Source organism: Pelodiscus sinensis, chromosome 21 (assembly GCF_052426305.1).
Source record: "Pelodiscus sinensis isolate ZL-2025 chromosome 21, ASM5242630v1, whole genome shotgun sequence".
Lineage (NCBI taxonomy): Eukaryota > Metazoa > Chordata > Testudines > Trionychidae > Pelodiscus > Pelodiscus sinensis.
Genome location: NC_143072.1, coordinates 6688448 through 6712318, shown reverse-complemented (window position 1 = coordinate 6712318; position 23871 = coordinate 6688448). Strand labels below are relative to the sequence as shown.

Here is a 23871-nt window from a genome sequence, read left to right as displayed (position 1 = left end):
CTAGCTCACCAATTTTAAGCTGCCAGTGTCCCTTTTCAGAAACCTACACGGTCTCTCCTGTTTCTCCTAGTCTGCAGAGTCATTAAAAACACCAGTTCTGGTTCATGTCGGAGAATCCCAAGGTCACACAGGAAAGTCTATGGCTGAAGTAAGGACTGAATGCTTTCTACTTAGTCCGTATCCACTAGACTAAGCTTGCAGATCTGGGATGGCCCTTCCCAGAAATGTCCTTTGTGGGCAGGGGAGGTGTGGTGTTGGTTACAAAATGTCATTACTAATCAAATATTAATTCTGTAGCACAGTGCAGTTATCAGACTATCCGCACAAAAATTCCATTGATTCTGTTTTTAAGGCCAACATTCACAAAAGAGTTTCAAAGGAGAGATTGTGGATAGATAATTTGGCAGGCCTGCTTTATACTTGAAACAATCGGAAACACAGGAATTGCTACATCCAAATAATAACAAGCGTCTGTTTATACAACAGAGCTTTATAAATAGTGCACTTATTTAGGAATCACTTCATCTACCACTGAAATGCAGCCAACTCGGAGTGCAACACAGCAAATTAGAACAGCACACAACAGTTTAGACTTAACTTATGATTATTATCTGTATTTTCTTAGCATGTAGAAGCCCTAATCCTGGACCAGGTTTGCCCAAACACCAGCTGTTTTCTCCAACTAAGCAAAACTATAGGAGGAACACAGGATTCCCTCAAAGTAAGAGGATGCTACATTCTCTGGTAGTTGAAGTTTGGCATAAAACATAACATCAAGGCCTCAGGCAAATTATAAGTTAAAATGTGAATGGGTAGCATGAAAGAAGAATTTCAGTGGCTGATGGATTTTGTAGGGAGCTATACTAAATGCACCGATTAGGGCCTATGAGTCAGTCAGTTGTCACCACAATGCCATTTTTAAAGAATACAATTTTTAAAAAGCACAAGTAAAGTGTACATTTTCAGAAACTTGCACGGTCTCTAGGCACAGTACAACAGAACAATCTCAGAATTATGAACACTAGAGCTAGGAAATGACCAGTCAACCTCTTGTCTCATTTGGAACCGGAAGTACACAATGGCTGAGTCTAGACTGGCATGATTTTGTGGAAATACTTTTAATGGAAAAGTCTAGATCCGTGCCCAGTATAGACGCGCTTTTGCGCAAGAAAGCTCCGATGGCCATTTTAGCCATCGGGTTTTCTTGCACAAAAAATTAAGGTGCCTGTCTACACTGGCCCTCTTGCGCAAGTACTCTTGCGCAAGAGGGCTTATCTCTGAGCAGGAGCGTCAAAGTATTTGCGCAAGAAACACTGAATTCTTACATTAGAACGTCAGTGCTCTTGCGCAAATTCTAGCGGCCAGTGTAGAGAGCTGGCAAGTCTAGACGCACCCAATCAGATAGAAACCACCCCTCTGCAAAGTACCATGTTAAATCATAGAATCATAGAATCCTAGGACTGGAAGGGACCTCGAGAGGTCATCAAGTCCAGTCCCCTGCCCTCATGGCAGGATCAAATACTGTCTAGACCATCCCTGATAGACATTTATCTAACCTACTCTTAAAAATCTCCAGAGATGGGGATTCCACAACCTCCCTGGGCAATTTATTCCAGTGTTTGACTACCCTGACAGTTGGGAACTTTTTCCTAATGTCCAACCTAAGCCTCCCTTGCTGCAGTGTAAGCCCATTGCTTCTTGTTCTATCCTCAGAGGCCAAGATGAACAAGTTTTCTCCGTCCTCCTTATGATACTGTTTTAGATACCTGAAAACGGCTATCATGTCCCATGTCAATCTTCTTTTTTCTAAACTAAGCAAACCCAATTCTTTCAGTCTTCCTTCATAGGTCATGTTCTCTAGACCTAATGATCTAAATGTAAATGTAAACTCCTAAAACAATATAAATATTTTAAAGAATTGACAAGGTAAGTCAATTGTTTGTGCTTTTCCACTTACAGTAGGACAGTTAAACCAGTGTATTTCTTCTTCATAGTAGCGTTCAAAGCTGTATAAAGTCAATGTTCAATTGCAAGCTTTTAAAAGAGCCAGAACTTTTTGTTCAGAGTTACGAATAGCCTCCATCCCCGAGGTGTTCATAACTCCGAGGTTCTGCTGTAGAGTTTCAGGTTCGGTAACTCTTTCTCATGAATGGGATTAATTTTAACTCCAAATATAGACACAGGAAATTCTCCACATGGGAGTGGTTCCAACTTCCTCTGGGGCATTAGTGGCCAGGATCATTTGGGCACCTCTGACTACCTCCTGCAATGACAGAGGATGGGCTCCAGGGAGCATTGGTGTATCAGCCTGTTTTGTTTGTCTGTCACTGACCTGTGTCTAATTGCATACCTTGCAGAAGCACAGCGTTTACATGCAGTAATCAGTGGACAGGGTGCATAAGCAAAATTAACCGAAATAAACTGTACTTGAACCCTGAAATATACATTTGATCAACACTCCTCACACCTCAGCTAAACCTGAGCCACACTCATCAATATTGCTACAAAGAGCCCTTGCAATGGCCATATAGATAAGTAGCTACCTTCATACACTTGAATTATAGCCCACCTCAGGAAATCATTTGTGGTTTGGACAAGCATAGTGATTGATCCCATCACCTTTCACAGAGTTTAAGTGCATGGCAGCATTTTGCTGCACCAGGCTATCTTTACTCTACGTTCCAACCGCACACCTGCTGGGAGGGTACTAAGAGATGGCCATTCAGTCCGAGGAAGAAAACACCTCTTGTACTCAATGGAGCATTGGAGGCATCAATAGGCACCGAAAGGTCTAGTTTGCACCCTCCAGGGTTGTTGAGAAACTCCCCAGCTCTCAATGTCTACACGAGTCCATAGTAATCACAGCTTAAATGCGAGAGAGCGTCCATTCAGTGTGGATGCTATCTTTCGAAAAAGCAGATGGCTTTTTCGATGCGCTTTTGTGTGTGGATGCTCTCTTCTGGAAGACGTTTTTTCAGAAAATCTCTTCTGAAAAAAGGTTCTTCCGAAAGAAGCCTGCCATCTAGATATAGTCTTAGGAAAAGAGGGAAAATTTCTGATGAACTCCCTCTCTCTCATTCTGGGAATACCAGGAGACAAACGCCAGCTAAGGTCTTGCTTTGAGCTCCCTTGTCAAGTACTGCAGGTAGTGTTACATATTCCACCAGAGTAATCAGATTTCATTTTCCCAAATATTTGTATAGCACTATCATTTAGATACCCTATATCTTAGTGTTCCTTTTCAATTCCCTTCTGTTACACAATGGAACTGAGCATTGGTGCATCTAGCTGGGCATCTTCTTTCCCACAGTGGCTAATGTCTGCACTTGACTATGTACTACTGTGCAGGTGCAGGCACAGTGCTTAGGATAACTCCCACTAGGACTGCGAGGTGCCACCCCACTGCACATAATAAATAATAACGAAAGTGATGGGAGGAACTCGCCTGCTGTTTGTTATGCTCTGAAGATTGAGGATTGATATCCCACTGATTTAAAAAAAATAAATACAACTGCAGACTTATTTACAGATGTGCCCAATCCCTTCTGAAAACCATTCAGTTGTTTGTCCTGTTATCTTGCAGCAATGCTTTTCACAGGTTTGTTACACCAAACACTGTAGAATCTCGTTATCTTTTTACTTCGCTCCTCACATTGCCACACCACATTGTCTCAACTGCTTCTGTCAGATAACACTGGGTTTAGATGAGGTGTCAACCCCCTTCACAAGCAGGAAATTCTTCTCACGCATGTGGACGGAGTAGTAATGTACAATGATCCACTCTCGACTGTCTTAGTGCATCTCAATTTATACAACCCCAAAATCCAGAGATTGACCACGCTTGGGATTATTCCCAAACACAAAACACCAGCATATGTATGCTGCATTCCAGTACATGCCTAGCATCCGCTGTTACAGTACTGCCAACAGTAACAGCTCTGAGTCAGTACACAAAAGAAATACACAATGTGCATGGTACAGAATCATGCCTTAGTTTAGTATTTAAGAATCACAGGAGGGGAGGACATACCAACATTACAGAAAAATATCAACCTACATTAACTTTGCAATACTAAATCTGTAGCCTTTAAACCCACCGACTTTTGAGTCTCTTCATTGAGATCACATTGCCACTAGTGAATCTATGGGGAACACTTAAAAAAAATAGCTCTTCACTGTCTGTGTTTTAATTAGATATCTCACCTAGATTTCTTACATTTCTACTACATGTTTCTCTATTCCACATGGCATCTTTAAACTCCCTGTCTACATCTCCAAACTATTGAACCTGGTGAGATTTTAATGGAAATCCCTGCACTGTGCTATAAAGAGAAGCATTACTTGAGGTTTTAATTAGCAACTGTCAAGGCTGAGCCATAGGAAATGTTGAATTGTTTGCTTAACTTATTACAGAAAAGTGCATTTACTGTCTGGTGTCTGAACTTGGATGAAGCAAAATGCTTTAATCTTTTGCATCCCCACACTACCTCCTGGATAGATTTTTTTAAAAGGTTGCAAATAACAAATGTATGGTGGTAAAAAGCCAACAACATTTCCTCATTCAATATACAACATGCTTCTTCAACCTTATAGTTGGCTGCTGAACTGGTTTCTGATCTCCTGAGGAAAAAGTCATGATGGTATAATTTCCTGACGAGAACAACAAAGCAGAGAGCCAGCATTATGTTATTACACATTCTTCCCTTTCAGTGCAAAGTACATGCAATCTTTTAAGACACAAACATAGCTCAGAAATTAGTGACTAAACTGATTCATTCGCCCCGATGTATCTGCTAAAGACACAGCTTGCATGAGGACACCGAAAAGTGGCTTTCTACTTTTGCTAACTTCAAGGATCTTGAGTCTCTATTTTAAATATAGCTAGTGCCAAGGATGTCTGTGCCCACAAGGTATTAATAGAATGACAGCTATTCCTACCATTTAGCTGCCTGTAGACTATATCTTCTAGAAGGGAGAGCCTTTTCAGGACTGCATCCTGAATAGGACTGCTGCCATGGGCGGTCAAGTTGGCCACTTCTGCCCTGGGATGGATTTCATGGAAGGAATCCCCACTCTTGACAGTGATGGGTCTACACTTAGCCAGAAAGAGGACAAAGCCAGCCACCGCAATCAAGTTTAACACCAGCAGGACTTTGACTCTCCTCAAAGAAGCCATCAAACTCCGGAGCGTGGCCACTTCAGCTGCGGCTTGGCAAATGAGGCAGAGCGTGGCGCCTCCTGGCTAGATATGCCAAGGTGGCTGGCGTGGGAGGCGGCCGCAGGTGGGAGCGCATCCCACCTGCCCGGGAGCCGTCTCACGCCCCGGTCACAGCATCCGAGCTGGGCGCAGCGGGGAGGGACCGGTGGGTGCTGGCGGACGGGGCGAGCAGGTGCAGGAGCGATGGGGATCCCAGCGGGCGGCGTCTGGGGAGGAGCGAGGCTGGGCCGCAAGTCCTCTTGGAGGCTGCCGGAGCAACTTCACGCCCGGCTCAGGCGCCCGCGGCGGCGGGTTTCCCGGGGGGCCGCCCGCCCCATCCTCGCTCCACGCCGCGTCCCTGCGGGGCTGGGGGCAGGAGCCCGCGGCCGCGGGAGTTGGCCCCGCGCTTCCCGGGGCGCGCCCGGCCAGGAGTCGCTCGCCGCCTTGCGCCGCTTCTGCGCCACTTCGGGCTCCGCTGCGGATCCAGAGAGAGACCGTCAGGACCGGAGGAGGAGGGGGGGGGGGCCACGCATCCCCCCGCCCCGCTGCCGCCGCCGCCGCCCGCCCGCCCCGGAGCCACCCCCCGTCCCGCCGGGAGCCCGGCGCTGCGGCAAACGCGCCCCTCTCCAAATCCGCCGCGCCCCTCTCCAAATCCGCCGCGCCCCTCTCCAAATCCGCCGCGCGCCCCGAGAGGAAAACGGGGACCCCCCCTTCCCCCGCGGACCTCAGCACCGCTGCGCCCGGAGCATCCTCCTCCTCCGGCCGGCGGGCGGGGCGTGCGTGGGGCCCGGCGAGAGCGATCGGGGCATGGTGGCTGCGGCTACTCCGGTCCAGGGCAGCCTCGGGGGCCGGTGCGTGGAGCCGCGGCTCGCTCTCGCCTCCGGATTGCCATGGCTGTGGGCTGATGCGGAGACCATCCCTCCCGTGTGCCTGAATCCCCGCTGCATGCCTGCGCCCGGGCTGCATGGAAAATCTGGGCTGGAGGAAGGGGATGGGTGGCCGGGCTGAACTCTACCGGCCCGCGGGAGCCTGCGGGCGGCGGGGAGAGCGGGGGTGTCCGCCTGTCTGGCTGTGCCGGCGGCTGGAGAGCTAGCACAGACGCGGTTTCGGAATCAAGGCTGGCCCTGCCCTTGCCTTCCCCCGAGACAAACATACATCCCGGGAGACGAGCAGAGTCGGGGAAACTGAGGCACGGTTGAGGTTCCTCCACAGCAGCACTTCAAGAGGGGCGTTGCCCCTAGCCGAGGCACCAGAAGTGACCAGTTCTCCAGCCAGCCAGCTCCACTCCGTGCAATTCCCTTTGCTTTTTCCAGCTTTAGACCTTTGCATTTCCTTTTAATGCACACTTAGAAGGGGAGGAGTAACGGAGGGGGAGCTGTGTGAGTCTGAATCTGCATAAACAACGAGAAATCCCCGGGCATTTTATAGTCTAACAGATTTATTGGAGCATAAGCTTTCGTGGGCAAAGACCCACTTGTTTGCCCAGGAAAGCCTATGCTCCAATAAATCTGTTAGTCTATAAGGTGCCACAGGACTTCTCCTTAGTTAGAAGGGGGTGACTCTCCTTCCTTTTTTTTCTTAAAAATAATCTGCAGAGCACTGGCCAGCTGGAGATTAGATTTGGCTTTAAAGCTACAAACAGCAGCACCTGCCCCCAAAGTCCTTCAAATGCCAGGCAGATATGGGAACAAACACATTTTTAAAATACTGTCCTGCAACAAGCAAACTGAATTAATCCACGTTCAAAATCTACACGGGCCAGATCCTCCATTGGCATAGCTCCATTGAAATCAACTGATCGACACTTATCCAGAACAGCTGAAGGTTGGAGCCAGATAGAGGCTGGTGACCTTCTGAGGTCTCTTCCAGTTCTATGATTCTATGATTTTATACTGAACTCTGAGCTCATGCATTTTCTCTTTACAGAGAGGCAGACCTGAAGATGTGCGCCAGGGTCTATATTTTATAACCAGCCAGCGTTTGGTAAAGAGATGAGAAACTTTCTCAGTCTGATGCATCCCTTTCTCTTCCTTACCTTGTCCTAATTAGAAACAAGTGACCCAACGCAGTCCGATCCTCATAATAAAAAAATCATCTTAGATTAACATAACACAAAATGATATAATACCAGCAAAATGATATGTAGTGAGAGACTGGGGGAAACCACGTGAGTGCACACACAAATTTACCTTTAAAAAAAAGCTTTCTGTGTTGTTAATCTGATGACCCCTGTGACAGCGCGTTGGGGGTCCCCCGTCTCTTGCACCCCGAAATGGCACAAACAGACTGCACCAGCCGGTGGAATAGAGGAAGTTTATTGCCTCTCTAGGATACAGCACAGCACAGATGTAATCTGGTCACAGAGCTGGGCTAGGATGCCTCAGGCCCCCTTTAGATGGGGGAGACTGGGCCCCTAAACTCCAGCCCCTTTCCATAGGCTGTCTCCTCCATGCTCCCAGACAGCAACTAACCAACACTCTTCCAGCCCTGCCCCCCAGCCAGGGCAGCATTCCACCTTCCTTTGTTCCTCTCCATGGGGGGTGTCTGGCCATACAGGTTGAGAGATCCCTTTGCATAGTGACTCATCCTGTTTTGCTGGGTCGTGGTACCCACGGCAGCCAGTGGGGGTTACCCCAGAGCCAGCCGCATAGAAACCAGCCAGGTAACCCCACTGCGTCACAACCCCTGATCCACATCTGGAGAGAGTTGTTCAGTCTTCAGAGCTCCATGATTCTGCCTCAGAACAGGGGAGTGGATTAGACACCTCCGGAGGCCCCACCCTGCTCAACATTTCTATGACGTTATGTTCCCCTTCCTGGGGGAAAGCCAGGGAGGATATTGACTGGAATAGTGGATTTTGCAATATGGACACTTGCCCACTAGTCCCTAGCGCTGGAGACCCTGGCACTACACATGATCACATTTTCAGATGGAAGATGGGATGGGTTTGAAATAAATCCCTGGAGGACAGGGGAAGGGGTAAACTATTCCCACTGTAAAACTTATATAAGATGCCATATTATAACCCCACATCATGGACTCTTAAGAGGACAGTCCCCCTAGAGTTACAGCTGTCATGACTGATCCATCATAATGTGTCATTATGAAGCTTTATTTTCAGAGGAAGCACCGTATAAAATGCAGCAGAAATTCAAATCCAAGTTGAAGCACAGTGTCAAAGTAGAGATGGGCAGATTGGATTTACTTTGAAAATACCCCCCTCTCCCCAAATACACCCATACACGCGCGCGCACACACACACACCAGGAGACTTGGCATTTCAGATGATTTATAATGGTGCCTCTCTGGTTCAAATCCAATGTCAGGTTGATAAATGACCAAACTTTGCAACAGCCTGCCTGAAATGGTCCCTCGGCAAGTTTCCAGTGTTCACGTGTCCACAACACAAAATCCATTTCCACCATTCACACCCTTATGGAGAGTTTCACCAGACAAGCTAAGATGTGGGTACTGTGTTTGCCAAGAAAAGTAAACTACTCAACCTTTTTCAGACAACAATTAAGGGAGATTTGCAAGAATATGTGAGAAAGTCTACATTGCTTCTGCTCATTTTTTTCCTCATATGTGAAAAAGGCTGGATAATAACTACTCTGAGAATGGTTAACAGCTAACGGTTCACAATCATGCTGGAAGGGCATTACGAGTGGGGTTCCACATGGGTCAGTTCTGGGGCCAGTTCAGTTCAGTATCTTCATCACTGATTTAGATGATGGCATAGAGAGTAGGCCTATTAAGTTTGCAGATGATACCCAGCTGGGAGGGGTTGCGACAGCTTTGGGGTATAGGGTCATAATTCAAAATGATCAGAACACAATAGAGAAATGGCCTGAGATAAATAGGATGAAATTTAATAAGGACAAATGCAAAGTGCTCCACTTAGGAAGGAACACTGCGTGTCACATGTACAGAATGGGAAGCGACTATCTAAGAAGGAGTACTGCAGAAAGGGATCTAGGAGTCATAGTGTACCACAAGCTAAATATGAATCAGTGTACAAAAAAAGCAAACATGATTCTGGGATGCATTAATAGGAGTGCTATGAGCAAGACATGAGAAGTCATTCTTCCGCTCTACTCTGAATACTGTGTCCAGTTCTGGGCACCACGTTTCAAGGAAGATGTGGAAAAATCAGAGAAGATCCAGAGAAGAGCAACAAAAATTATTAAAGGCCTACAAAGCATGAGCTATGAAGGAAGACTGAAAGAACTGGGTTTGTTTAGTTTAGAAAAGAGAAGACTTGAGAGGGGACATTATACCTGTTTGCAAGTATATAAAAGGGTGTTATAAGGAGGAGGGAGAAAAAATATTCTCCTTTGCCTCTGACAATAGGACAAGAAGCAATGGGCTTAAACTGCAACAAGGGAGGTTTAGGTTGGACATTAGGAAAAACTTCCTAATTGTCAGGGTGGTTAAACACTGGGATAAATTGCCTTGGGAGGTTGTGGAATCTCCATCACTGGAGATATTTAAGAGCAGGTTAGACAGACATCTATCAGGGATGATCTCTAGACTGTGCTTGGTCCTGCTGTGAGGGCAGGGGACTGGACTTGATGACCTCTTGAGGTCCCTCCAGTTCTAGTATTTTATGATTCTTTGATTCTAAGAAACAGGAGACTTCCATTTCCAGAGCTGTCAATCCAAGCACCTCCCTCCAGCAGTTAAATGTACTTATTCAAATCATAATAATTTGAGCTGGTAGAATTGTTTACTAAAAAGAAAAGCGGCATAAGAGAGAAAATGTCCTATTTACCCACATATTTTTAACTGCTGCTTTTTGAAAGATGGGATTTAGTCTTAGAAACTTAGTACCCTATCGATTCTACTAGGTCTTCACCGCACAGAATTCTCACTCAAATAAACATAGTTGCATTATATATATGGAGCAAAATAGTTTGAATGATAAAACCTCCAAAATAAAAGCTTAGGTTTAAAAGAAAATGGACACACAGCTCACAATAGGGCCTTAATGCTGTTAATGTTTTCAAAAGTAAAATGTAAATTCTTAATTTCTATGAAAACAAAATTCCACTACAACATGAATATTCAATAGTTTGATTACTGCTAGAAGAGTTGTCTAGCTGAAAATTCTGCCACTGGAATACAAAAAACTATTAGGTTCTAGTGCAAAGAGTTTGTTGCAGAATAACTTGCTTTTCTAAGAATATTCTGCTCAGCTTCTTCATTTCTACTGCTAGATTGCTTCCTCACAGAAAAGTCTACCGACAGGAGCTAACAAGGGAAGCCTGTGTTCAGTTCATTGTGGGGAAAGGGGATTAGTGTTTGTCTTCTCTCCTTGCATAGTGAATCATAGTTACACTCCCAACCTCTCAGGTCCTGCAGTCGATCTAACGCAAGCCACCGCCCATGTTGTGTAGCCCGGCACTTCCAGGACATTTCCAGCACCCCCAGCTCCAGTAAGAGTTTGTGTAGCGTACATGGGTAATGCATGGTAATATAACAAGCTACACATGTAGAAAAAGATGCACAAAATTGTCTCGTAATTTATTATTATTATTGAATATAATGTGCTCTTTCAAGAATTTAGGAATGCACATGCAGTAGCATATAGAATTAACTAGACCGCCTTCATATGCTCTTCATACTTTATTTTTTAAGGGAATTTCCTGTTTCTTTTTTTAAAAAGAAGAAAAGTAAAGGAGAAGAAAAGTAAAGAGGAAGGAAAAGAGATCACCTCTCTCCAGGACTTCAAAACTCTGCTGACATACAATAAAGTGCCATCATCTGTGATTAACTGATGATAATGAAAAAAGGCCACTGAAGCATAGGTTATGGCTACACTGCGCAGCTTTGCTGCATCCAAGAAACACTTCAGCTTTTTTGGGGAACAGTTTCCCTGAAAAAGCAGACACGTTCTTTCCGCATGCCTGTATTCCTCATTGTATGAAAAATAAGGGATGTTCCGAAAGAGAAGGTTTTTTTAAAATTTGGCCTCGTGTAGATGGGCCAAATTTTGCAAAAGCCTTTTCTGGGGAAAAAAAATGGAAAAAGATATGCAAATTATGGTTCGCAATTTGCATATCTTTCTTCAATAGAACTCTGTAATCTAGACATAGCCATATAGAGGAAGGTGCCATATAAGATTATAAGAGATCAAAAAGGTTATGCTTTGTGGCATGAAATTCTAGAAGAAAAATACCATGTGCACACAAAGGATACTTTAAGTGTGGATAACAAGCCAATTCTCCATTAATAAGATACAATTTATAAAACACCTATGGAAATTCTCCAAATACAAGGTAGGAATTTTCTACAGGTGGGGAAAACCTGAAAACATCTACCATGATAATTCCACTAATTTAGAGTGTTGGTTCACATGGGGATGAGATAAATTCCAGTCATAGCTTTGTTTTTCTCTCTTTGCCCATTTCTATTTTTCTTCCTAGAATGTGCTACATAAAAAAATGTTCAGAGCAAAGAAGAAGTGGAACAAAGAAACATTTGCCATTCATGAGGACAGACGGCCAATCAGTGTCTCCAATACTCAGGAAAAACTCCATTTGTGCCTAACACACTAGGGTATCAAAGTCAATAGCACTTTACCTGCTGGCAAAATTAATCTCTTCCCTGTAGCTGACAAAAAAAATCCCCCAAACCATCATTCCTCAATTATTGATATAACTAACTTAGCTAAAAGCTCTGCTCCTTGAATGCCATGAGCACTGTTGCTTCAAGGCTACCTCTAGACTGGCATGATTTTCCGCAGATGCTTTTAACGGAAAAGTTTTCCGTTAAAAGCATTTTTGGAACAGAGCTTCTAGATTGGCACGGACGCTTTTCCATAAAAGCACTTTTTGCGGAAAAGCGTCTGTGGCCAATCTAGACGCGCTTTTCCGCAAAAAAGCCCCGATCGCCATTTTCGCGATTGGGGCTTTTTTGCGGAAAACAAATCTCAGCTGTCTACACTGGCCCTTTTGCGCAAAAGTTTTGCGCACTGATTTCCACAAAAAGCACTGATTTCTTACAGTAGGAAGTCAGTGCTTTTGCGGAAATTCAAGCGGCCAGTGTAGACAGCTGGCAAGTTTTTCCGGAAAAGTGGCTGATTTTCCGTAAAAACTGGCCAGTCTAGACACAGCCCAAGAGTTTTGGCAAAGTAACTTGGCTTTCTGAGTTTATGCAGCCTTGCTTGTCCTCTTGATGGCAGGGTCATCAATGGGAAGGAACTCCATGGAAGCTCGCCCCTGTTTAGGGTGCAAAGGTTGTCCTGGAGTCAGTTGCTGGAGATTCCATCAACATTAGGGTATGTCTACACTACAGCATTATTTCAAAATATCTTATTTCGAAATAGTTAATTTGAAATAAGTTATTTCAAAATAATGCATCTACACACAAAATGCATTTCGAAATAGCGTTTTGCTATTTCGAAATAGCACGTCCACAATGAGTGGATGCTGAATCGCATTTAAGGCTGGCCGGAACCAGGTCCGGCAGGGCATCAGGTCAGGAGTTACTTTGTGTGGCTGCTGCCTGAGGCTATCTGAGGCCTGTGCTTAAAGGTCCCACCACCACCACCTTTCTCAGCTTTCCCTGCTTGCTTGCCTACCTCGATGAGGACAGCAAAGCATTTTGTCTCTGTATGCTCTGGTTGCCCTCACTCAGGACACCACAGCACTCTGCAACATGGAGCCAGAGCTGCCCCTGGGCACTCTGGTGCTTCTTGTGGATGCGTTGCTGCGAGCCTGGCTGCACTATCTGCAGGCTGCCATCAGGGAGGTCCATCAGGGGACTGTCAGTATCCAGGAGGCCCTGCGGGAGAGCTTCCACCCTGAGGAGCACTAAGAGACTCCCTGGACTGCCCCACTGGGGGCTTGTGCCTCATTCCTCCCTCACATCCTTTTACTTACCCCTCTCTAACCCCCCTTCCTGATGTCAAATAAAATACACATATTTTCTTAGAATCATAGAACCATAGAGCTGGAAGAGACCTTAGAAGGCCATCAAATCCAGTCCCCTGCCCTACGCAGGACCAGTCCTAACACAAACCCATGAACACAAACTCTCTTTATTTAACAAAACTGGGGGGAGGGAAGTGAGAATGAAACTCTGGTGAGACTGGGGAAAGGAGGCAGGAGAGGGGAGAAGAAAGGGTGGGAGAGGGGAGGGGGAAACGTGGGAGGAGGGAGCTGGAAGGGGGAAGCAAGGGGAAGAAGGAAGAGGGGAAGCTCAGGGTTGGGGGGTTCGCCAGACCAACTTGATTTTCATGTGAACCTGCTCCTGGGTTCTCATGTGGCCTTTGGTGGCCAGGCTGGCAGCTATCCTGCCATAGATGACCGTGTTCCTCCATCTAGTGCAGAGATCATGGACATTGGGAGCATCTCCTCAAACCTGAATAAGGTCCATGATCTCCACCCTGGACCAGGAAGGCACCCGCCTTCTCCAGGCCCTGGCAGGCTCCTGGGAGCTGGCAGACTGCTCCTGGGGAGCGGTGGAGGGCTGGCTGCCAGTGGCTTGCTGGCTCATGTTTTGGAGCCACTGGGTCAGGGGCAGTGACTGCTGGCTCTGGGCGGGCAGGCTTGGAGCTGGCACAGGCACTGTGGCCAAAGTCAACCCCTTTAAGGGCTCCGGGGAGCAGGGGAGGGAGAGGAGTGTTTTTGGTTGAGGCTGGAGTGTCCACCAGGGCCCCCTGGAAAGGCTGGAGGCCCCCTATTTCGATATAAGTGTCTACACAGCACTTATTTCGAAATAGCTATTTCGAATTTGGCGTTATTCCTCATGGAATGAGGTTTACCAAATTCAAAATAAGCCCTCAGCTATTTCAAATTAATTTCGAATTAGCGGTTTGACTGTGTAGATGCTAGGAAAGTTATTTCGAAATAACTTTGCTGTGTAGACATACCCTTCGGGAGTTCCCAGAAAGGCACAGAGCCTAGTTCACGTACCCCCTCAGGAACAGAGTGATGAGAAGGAAAAGAGGCCAGAGCAGTCTGTTCTCCAGTTGGTGAAGGATCCACTGGGAATGGTCCCTGTTGTCATCTTGCACAGGTTAGAGCTGACTCCAGTCCGCTCTAACCAGATCCCGGGACATAAGTGTGAAAAAGGCGGTTATAACTGGCTCCCTGCATGTCAATTTGACACAACAGTTTAATTTCATTACTGTAAGTGAAAGTGTAACCGCCACTTAGCCCACGCTTACCACTACCAGGTGGATTTGAACCTGGGATCTCTGGAGCTTAGGGTACGTCTAGACTACCGCGTTTTGTCGACGGAAGTTTTGTCGACAGATACTGTCGACAAAACTTCCGTCGACAAAGAGCGTCCAGACACATTGAGTTCTGTTGACAAAGCAAGCTGCTTTGTCGACAGAACTCCATAGTCTGGACGCAACGTTACAGGCAATAACACCTTCTGTCGTCAGAGTTCTGTCGACAGAAGGTGTTATGCCTCGTAAAATGAGGTATACCAGCGTTGACAAAACTGCTGAGTTCTGTCGACGTTATGTCGACAGAACTCAGCGGTAGTGTAGACGCTGGTATAGTTTTGTCGACAAAAGTCCACTTTTGTCGACAAAACTAGGTAGTCTAGACACACCCTTAGTGTGGGAGCTTCTACCCTTTGAGCTAAAAGCTAGCTACTTCTCGGACTATGCTGTAGAGGTCTCTTGGGTTTGTCTGTTGTAGTCTAGGTGCCACTGCATGGGACAGTGAACCATACTAGATGTGTGGGTTACAAAAGGACAGTCGGGTCTTCTGCTATCAATCCACTTGACCTGGCATTCTAGCATTTCTGTTTCACTCCTCAGGATTCCTTGTTCCTGTTTAAATGTAGTTCTACTTCCCTACCATGTGTAATGACTGGCAAAAGGCTCTGTTCCCCGTCCATGCTGAAGATTCAAATTTCCCCTGCCACCTGGGGACTTTTGAAAATTTTATTGGACTTGGAATTCAGTCCTAAAAAATGTGACATTTCTACAAGATGTCAAATCTGCTCAACTTCCATCAAAACCACAAGGAGTTGAAGGCACAGGGTAGTTTGCAGAATAACACTGTTACACTCTGAGAAATTACGCCCCTGGCATGACTTGATGAAGTTATGCAGCAATGTGGTTTTGTGGAGGATCAAGATTTTCTTGTTGTACCTGCCAATTGTCCAGGTTCAAAACTTGTTTTAAAAAACAAAGTTCAATGAGGCAGATGCATCAGAACTGATGACCCTTTCCCATGACTAGTTTCAGCTCTACGGCATTTTCCTATGAACAAGTGCTCTAATTATATACTGATAATGTAACACAGCTGCTTCTTATTCTAGTTGGAACACTGATTTGGAGAGCAGCAAGAGAAAAAACATTAAATTTGAGGCCAATTTTCAGCAACGTTTCTAAATAGCTTCTTTATCCCTTATCTGAGTGAAAAATGAAAGCCTCTACAAACCTTTTGAAGAAACCTCAGAAGTGTTGGGCCCTAAAGATATTGTCAGAAGTAGGTGAAACCTCTGTTTTTTGTCTCAAAAAGCCTGTGCACCCTCTCTCACAAGCCAAAAGCACAATGCAAAACATTGTCCATTTTCTAGTCCATTTCACTAATGTGCCATAATTTGATGAGCTGTTCACAGTCACATGCTTTGGTTAAAATTTCATAAAATGTGAATAGAATGCTTGTAGCATGAAACCAAGTGAATCCCCAAAGCTTTAAAGATTTAGCTGCAAAGAATCTTTCTTTCTTGATGTACCTGCTACTGTAGTGAGAGAAAGAGAAGAAGCTGGAAGGCTTAAACTCAAGAGATTTTTACTCTTGGGTGATGAATACCTGCACACATGGACTTGAGAAAGGGAAGACTCCTTAGAGACCAACTTTAATAAGGCTTTCTTTACAATCCAATATTGCAAGGTGTTTCGTTCCCACACTGGATTGGACCTCAATGGGATAAAGGAAACCAAACTTTCAAATTTGTCATCATGTCAAGCTTTGACTTTGTGAAACAGTTCTATGAGACTGTTCAAAATATTTCACTTTGTAATTTTAGATCACTTATCCTTGTCATGGGGTGGTGTAATGGGGCTAGGCCCTTCGGTCATAGAGAAGTCCTTCAGGAGGCTAGAGAGCGACTCATGCAGTGTTTCTTAAACTTTTTAAGATTAAGGAACACCAAACAATAATTTTTTTATGAGGAACACCAACAATTTTTTGTTGAGCAAAAAAAAAAATGGTAGGAGAGGAAAAAGGTTTGGGGGGGGAGGGAGTTACTGAGCAAAAAAAAAAAAAAAAAAGGTTGCCTGCCCCTTTAAGGGCAGCCATTTTAAACTCTGTTGTTCTCCGCGGCACACCTCTGACTGGTTTAGAGGAACTGGCCAATCAGGAGCTGAGAGGACTATAAGAGAAGCTGCAGGAGCAGAGGCAGAGCAGCTGCAGCCCAGATATGGAAGGGAGAAGGTCAAGGAAGAACCAAGGATAGCTCAGTGGGGGGCTGTTCAGGACATTGTCTCTAGGAGAAGCCCTGGGGGCACCACTCTCCTACCGAGTGGGGAAAGAGACAGAGAGGAAACTGATTGAGACTGGACTAGACTGAGAGACACTGCAGAGCGCACCGGGATGGGCCTCTGTTAGAGATGTCCCCTGGAAGGGGGCTGTGAATGCACACGTGTGTGACTCAGCTGGAGGGCTCAGTAGCCACAAGGCTGAGGCAGTGCAGGAACCCGCACACGGATGAATTGTGGACTGAATTGTGGCTGAATAACTACACCCCGTCTCCAATGAGGCGGTCTGGCCTAGCGGCTACAGTCAGAAAACGACTCGCCCCAGGTCACACAGGAAATGTACAATAGAGGAGAGAACTGAATCTAGAGCTGGGTTAGCATCCTGCCTCCCTTCACAAGAAAGGCTGCTTTTTGCAGAACAATATTTCCAAGCCAACCGAAAGTAGAGCAATCCAGAAACCTCATGAAAACCAATTCTCCAGAGATTTCTGGTCTAAGAATCTGATCCTGGTGCCATTAATGGCAAAATTCCCTTTAACTTGGCTTGCAGCAGAGTCGCAGATCTGATCATGCAGTGTATAATCACATCTTTGAAGGGTCACCTGTCACTAAAGGCCTAATCCTGCTTCCACTGATGTCACTGGAAGTTCAGCCACTGTTTCAGCGAGACGAGGGTCAGAGCTCAATTGAAATGTCGTTGAAGTACACAGAACTGTTCCCTCGTCCTTCCAGCAACACAGAATTGTTAGCTCTTTTGCCAGTGCTGGAAATAGTTTTATAGGGAGTGCAGAAAGAAATCCTTCCTGGTCAGAAAAGCTTCCTGTTTAAAAGGGCTCAGAGCTGGTTTCTAGATATTGCAGCCAATATTCAAATTTTACCCTCCATTATGCAGATGGGCTTAGCAATGGGGCACTCCACAGGGCTCTGGGAGAGAAATCGTCTCTCACAGGTGCAGATTAGCAGAGCTATGTCACAGCCAGGATTGCAACCCCAAGATCCTGACGCTCCCGTGTACCATAAGAACGGCCACACCGGGTCAGACCAAAGGTCCACCTAGCCCAGTGTCCTGTCTGCCCACAGTGGCCAATGCCAGGTGCCCCAGAGGGAGTGAACAGAACAGAGAATCATCATTTGATCCCTCCCCTGTCACTCATTTCCAGTCTCTGACAAGCAGCGGCTAGGGACACCATTTCTACCCATCCTGGCTAATAAGCATTGATGGACTTAACCTCCATGAATTTATCTAGTTCTTTTTTTGAATCCTGGTCTTCACAACATCCTCTGGCGTGGAGTTCCACAGGTTGACTCTGCGCTGCATGAAGAATTACTTCCTGGCCTTCCCCAATGCCCTAGCATAGCATAGCTGGTGGGGATGTGCCTTGCGTCCGCACTGACATGGGCTCCTCCCTATGCAGGTCATGTACACCCAGTATGCAGCATGCTCCAATCCAGAATTCCACTGGGTCTACTGCAGCTGGGGCAATTTGCTGCAAGAAGAGAGGGGAGGAATTGCAAACCTTCCACTTTGGGTGGGAGCATTCAGTGACATGTAGTGGGGAAAAGACAAGGACTAGGCATTGATCTTCTGTGGACAGATATGAAAGGGAAACAGATACTTAATTCTGCCTTCTTATCTACTAAAGCTTGCCATATGTTATTGCCTCAGTTATGAAGGGAGTAATTTGCAGATTGGCAGCTGTTAAGTAGGGCTGCTAGATTTTTTTTTACCCACTAGTGTTGTAGGCAGGAGTTGTGAATAACTTGCTTCTGTATTTTTTAAAATGAGATATTTTATACAATAATTAAAGGATCTCTTGCTTAAGCTATGCTATAGTAATGCAAGGGCAGTTTTTACCCTACTGTGATTATCTGGAAGTAATACATCATTTTAACCTTACAAAGTTAAATCCTTCCCAATAAAATCCTTCCCAATTACTGAAAATTGCAAGAAATTGTCATCAAATATTAGTCTTCTGCAGCAATGGCATCATTCTAATTTCATCTCAATGAGATCCACAAAGAAACTTCCTGTTACAGGATTCAAAGATGCTTCCTATAAAAATGTCTAGAAGCTTGCATCTCAGCAAGAAATCCTTTAAAGCAGTTCTGATGATTTAGGAAATGCAAGTAGGTCAAGAAAAATAAATGCTTGTTTACATTCAATTAAAGAGTTGCATTTCCTCCTGTCATGTCGTGTGTATATGTTCATATACCAGCCATACATAGCACATAGGAATGGCCACAGTGGGTCAGACCCAAGGTCCATCTAGCCCAGTATCCTGTCAGCCGACAGTGGCCAATACCAAATGCCCCAGAGGGAGTGAGCACAAAAAATAATCATCACTTGATCCCTCCCTGTCACCAATTTCCAAACAGAGGCTAAGGACACTATTCCTACCCATCCTGGCTAATAGCTGTTGATAGACATAACCTTCGTGAATCGATCTAGCTCTTTTTTGAACCCTGTTAAAGTTCTAGTCTTCACTGCATCCTCTGGCAAGGAGTTCCACAGGTTGACTGCGCTGAGTGAAGAAAAACTTCCTTTTGTTTGTTTTAAATCTGCTGCCTATTCATTTCATTTGGTGACCCCTAGTTTGTATGTTGTGGGAATAAGTAAATAACTTTTCCTTATTCACTTTGTCCACACCAGTCATGATTTTATAGACCTCTGTCATATCCCCTTTAGTTTCCTCTTTTCTAAGCGGAAAAGTCGCAGTCTTTTTAATCTTTCTTCATATCAGACTTATTCCAAATCCCTACATATTTTTTCTGCCCTTTTCTGAACCTTTTCCAATGCCTATATATTTTTTGAGATGAGGCAACCACATCTGTACACCGTATTCAGGATGTGGGTGTACCATGGTTTTATAGAGAGGCAATAAGATGTTCTCTGTTTTATTTTCTATCCCTTTTTTTAATGATTCCTGACATTCTATTTGCTTTTTGACTGCCACTGCACACTGAGTGGATGTTTTCAGAGAACTATCCACAATGACTCCAAGATCTCTCTCTTTTGAGCAGATGTAGCTAAATTAGTTCCCACCATCTTGTATGTATAGTTGGAGTTATTTTTTCCAACGTGCATTACCTTACATTTATCAACATTACATTTCATTTGCCATTTTGTTGCCCAATCACTTAGTTTGATGCGATCTTTTTGAAGCTCTTCACAGTCTGCTTTGGTCTTAGAATCATAGAATCATAGAATACTAGGACTGGAAGGGACCTTGTGAGGTCATTGAGTTCAGTCCCCTGCCCTCATGGCAGGACCAAATACTGTCTAGACCATCCCTGATAGACATTTATCTAACCTACTCTTAAAAATCTCCAGAGATGGGGATTCCACAACTTCCCTGGGCAATTTATTCCAGTGTTTGACCACCCTTACAGTTAGGAACTTTTTCCTAATGTCCAACCTATCTTGAGCAGTTTGGTATCATTTACAAATTTTGCCCCCTCACTGTTTACCCCTTTCTCTTGATTATTTATCAAAAAAAGTTGAATAGGATGGGTCCCAGGACAGACCCTTGGGAGACCCCACTATTTACCTCTCTCCACGCTGAAAATTAACCATTTATTCCTACCCTTTGTTTCCTGTCTTTTAACCAGTTATCAATCCATGAGGGGACGTTCCCTCTTATCCCGTGACAACTTACTTAAGAGCCATTTATGAAGCTTGTCACTTGTCACTTGTCAAAGGCTTTCTGGAAATCCACTGTATCTACTGGATCCCCTTTGTTCTCATGTTTGTTGACCCCCTCAAAGAACTCTAGTAGAACAGTAAAACATGATTTCCCTTTACAGAAACAATGTTGACTTTCCCCTCAAGAAATTATATTCATCCACGTGTCTGACAATTTTATTCTTTACTATAGTTTCAACTAATTTGCCAGGTACTGACTCTAGACTTACTGGTCTGTGATTGCCAGGATCACCTCTAGAGCCCTTTTTAAATATTGGCGTCACGTTAGCTATTTTCCAGTTACTAGGTACAGAAGCTGATTTAAAGGATAGGATACAAACCACAGTTAATAGTTCTGCAGTTTCCCATTTGAATTCTTTCAGAACTCTGGGGTGAATGCCATCTGGTCCCAGTGACTTGTTACTGTTAAGTTTATCAATTTGTTCCAAAGCGTCCTCTAATGACACCTCAATCTGGGACAATTCCTTAGATTTGTCACCTAAAAAGAATGGCTCAGATTTGGGAATCTCCCCAATATCCTGAACCATGAAGACTGAAGCAAAGAATTCATTTAGCTTCTCCACAATGACTTTATCATCTTTGATAATAAATAAATAGATATCATGTACCTCTGCAATGCTTCTTCAAATGGAGCAACAGCATCCAACGAGGGTCTGTTCTGAACTCAGACACTGGGTTGTTCTGTAACCTTGGGCAAGTCACATTCTCAAAAGTCAGATTATCAGGCCTACAGTATCCACAACTGGAGCCAGATATTCAAAGGCGCTCATGTCTTATGCCTTTAAGAAGCACATGGGCTCTTTTCAGGGGGGAAAGTCAATATGCTGCATTTACTGAAGTACAATGGCAAAGCAGTTAGCATATGCTTACATAGACAGACAGACACACACACGCACATACACACACCTGCCAATGATGGTATAGTTACCAGTCTGGTGCTCACATTAGCCTGCCAGCCAAGTAGGCTAAGTGCGTGGGAGTAACTAGGTGCACTTCGGTCCGGACCAAGATTCCAGTCAGTGGTAATAGCAGGAATAACCTGGCCCGTATGGAAAAGGAGTCCTCCTTTTATAATGAAAAACAGGACTATGTAGCACATTAAAGACTAACGAGATGGTTTATTAGGTGATGAGCTTTCGTGGGCCAGACCCACTTCCTCAGATCAAATAGTGGAAGAAAATTGTCACAACCATATATACCAAAGGATACAATTAAAAAAAAAGGAACACATATTTTTTAACTGTATCCTTTGGTATATATGGTTGTGACAATTTTCTTCCACTATTTGAACTGAGGCAGTGGGTCTGGCCCACAAAAGCTCATCACCTAATAAACCATCTTGTTAGTCTTTAAAGTGCTACATAGTCCTGTTTTTTGTTTCAGCTACACCAGACTAACACGGCTACATTTCTATCCTTTTATAATGGTTTTTCTTCATCAGGATCAGTGAGTTTTGCATCATCATGCTGTTTTTCTGATGGATGTTTGTTATCTCCAGTTGTCCCTCATGTTCCTTTTGCCATGCTAAGCTGGTTTCGATCACAAATGTTTTGTCCCAGTTGATAAATTTTCAGCTCCCCTGGGTTGCCGATCTGCTCCCTTTTGATATGCAGTAATCTCTGGCACAGCTGATCGGTTGTTGGGTCCTTCTCCTAGCATCTGGTCCAGGGTTGGCCTTTACACTTATCTCTGCACATTCCTCACTCTCACACCAGGGTAGACAAAGGCAATTTTAAAAGAGCTGATCATTACATTATTTTACTCAACTACAGTACCATATCTACTTCAGAACTAGAAACAGAATAATGACCATAAGAATCTAAGACTATTTCTGCCTCAGAATGATTTAGCACAGTGTTTCTTAACCCTTTTTTTATAAAATATCCCCCTTTTAAAAAAAATTATAAGTACCCCCAGAACCTACAGTTTTCAGACACCCACGTTTTTTTCCTGTCATCGCAACACTTTTGTTTAAACAGCTTAATCGTAGCCAGGCAGGCGATGACATTTGTGGGTATAAAAAGTACAAAAATAATAAAGCGCTGTAAAACTTGAAACAAAAATTCAGTTTTCTCCAAATTTCAGACATCTCTTGAGTACCCCTGAGGGTACTTGTACCACTGGCTGAGAAACACTGGTTTAGCAGAATATAACATAAAACATATTAAGACTTAGGGTGTGTCTAGACTACCTAGTTTTGTCGACAAAAGTGGACTTTTGTCGACAAAACTATACCAGCGTCTACACTACTGCTGAGTTCTGTCGACATAACATCGACAGAACTCAGCAGTTTTGTCGACGCTGGTATACCTCATTTTACGAGGCATAACACCTTCTGTCGACAGAACTCTGTCGACAGAAGGTGTTATTGCCTGTAACGTTGCGTCCAGACTACGGAGTTCTGTCGACAAAGCAGCTTGCTTTGTCGACAGAACTCAATGTGTCTGGACGCTCTTTGTCGACGGAAGTTTTGTCGACCGTATCTGTCGACAAAACTTCCGTCGACAAAACGCGGTAGTCTAGACGTACCCATAGTACATTAAGATTTGAATACTTAACACAGGCGTGGTCAACCTGCGGCTCTTCCCTCACATCAGTGCAGCTCACAAAACCACCCCTGAGGCTCGCGAAGCCACCCACGCACCCTCTGAACACGGCCCACGCCTCCCGGCTCCCCTGTGCTCTCCGAGGCAGGGGAGCTCTGCGGATCAAAAGGGCGGATCAAATATGGAGGCCACCGACAGGACCCTGCTAAGACCAAAAAGCCTCAAAAAGCCTTCTTAAAGGGCCAGTCCTTTTTTTTTTCTACAACTTTTTGGCCACCCCTGACTTAATATGTTGTAGTTATATATACATATGACTATATATATATATAAAACACTAAAAATAGGAAAAAGGAAGTTTCCTGCTACTCAGGTTCGGAATGCTAAGCTGTTTCAAAACTCTGGCCACTTATTGTGGTGCCTAGATGGGAGCTGAGCGGGTGTATAGATCTGACCCCAACTGTTGCGTGCTGAGCTTTTCTGTCTTTGTTGCTACTTTCCCATCTTTAGGCGGTCTTGCAAAGTACTTTACCTTGCAAAGCACCAGCTGAAGAAGGTAATTTGTGCATGCAATTCCTGGTAGGGCTGGAAGGACTCTTTTAGAGTAGTCCCTCAGAGTCGATGTTCCCTCTAATTTTGTTAGCTGTGCGTGGAATACATTTTGTTGTGTGCACTGAGGCATGTGCAGATGTGCACCACCAGTAGAAACACTTGCTGCCGGCTGTGGGTGCTCTGCTAATCAGCAGGGTGGCATCATAATCTCTCCTGGGTGGCTGCCCAAGTTCACCTTATAGGGAACAGTGCTCAGAGTGGTGATAAATATTTGCTTTTGATCACCAAGCCTTCTCTTGCCTGTAGGATCTTGCAGAATCACTTTCTTCTGTTTAGTGAAGTTACTCAGCGAGATTAAAAGCAGATACAGACAAAAACATTGTCAGTCTGATGATGTCTCCCAATGCCAAGTCTTTTCTCATCCAAC

At 44.7% G+C, this 23871-nt stretch overlaps 1 protein-coding gene across 3 annotated transcripts in view; it reads right to left on the bottom strand.

Moving 5' to 3' along the window:
- GALNT17 (polypeptide N-acetylgalactosaminyltransferase 17) overlaps positions 1-6504 on the bottom strand; it is a 381950-nt gene extending 375446 nt beyond the window's left edge. Inside the window, exons 1-2 of one of the 3 annotated variants that reach the window (XM_075905117.2) lie at positions 6353-6504; positions 4939-5672 (exon numbers count right to left, since the gene is read on the bottom strand). In XM_075905117.2, coding sequence (XP_075761232.2) covers positions 4939-5176 — 238 coding nt within the window. In that variant the 5' untranslated portion in view covers positions 5177-5672; positions 6353-6504. The other 2 variants (XM_075905120.2, XM_075905116.2) reach the window with 2 other exon arrangements.
- Between the last annotated feature and the right edge of the window lie 17367 nt (positions 6505-23871).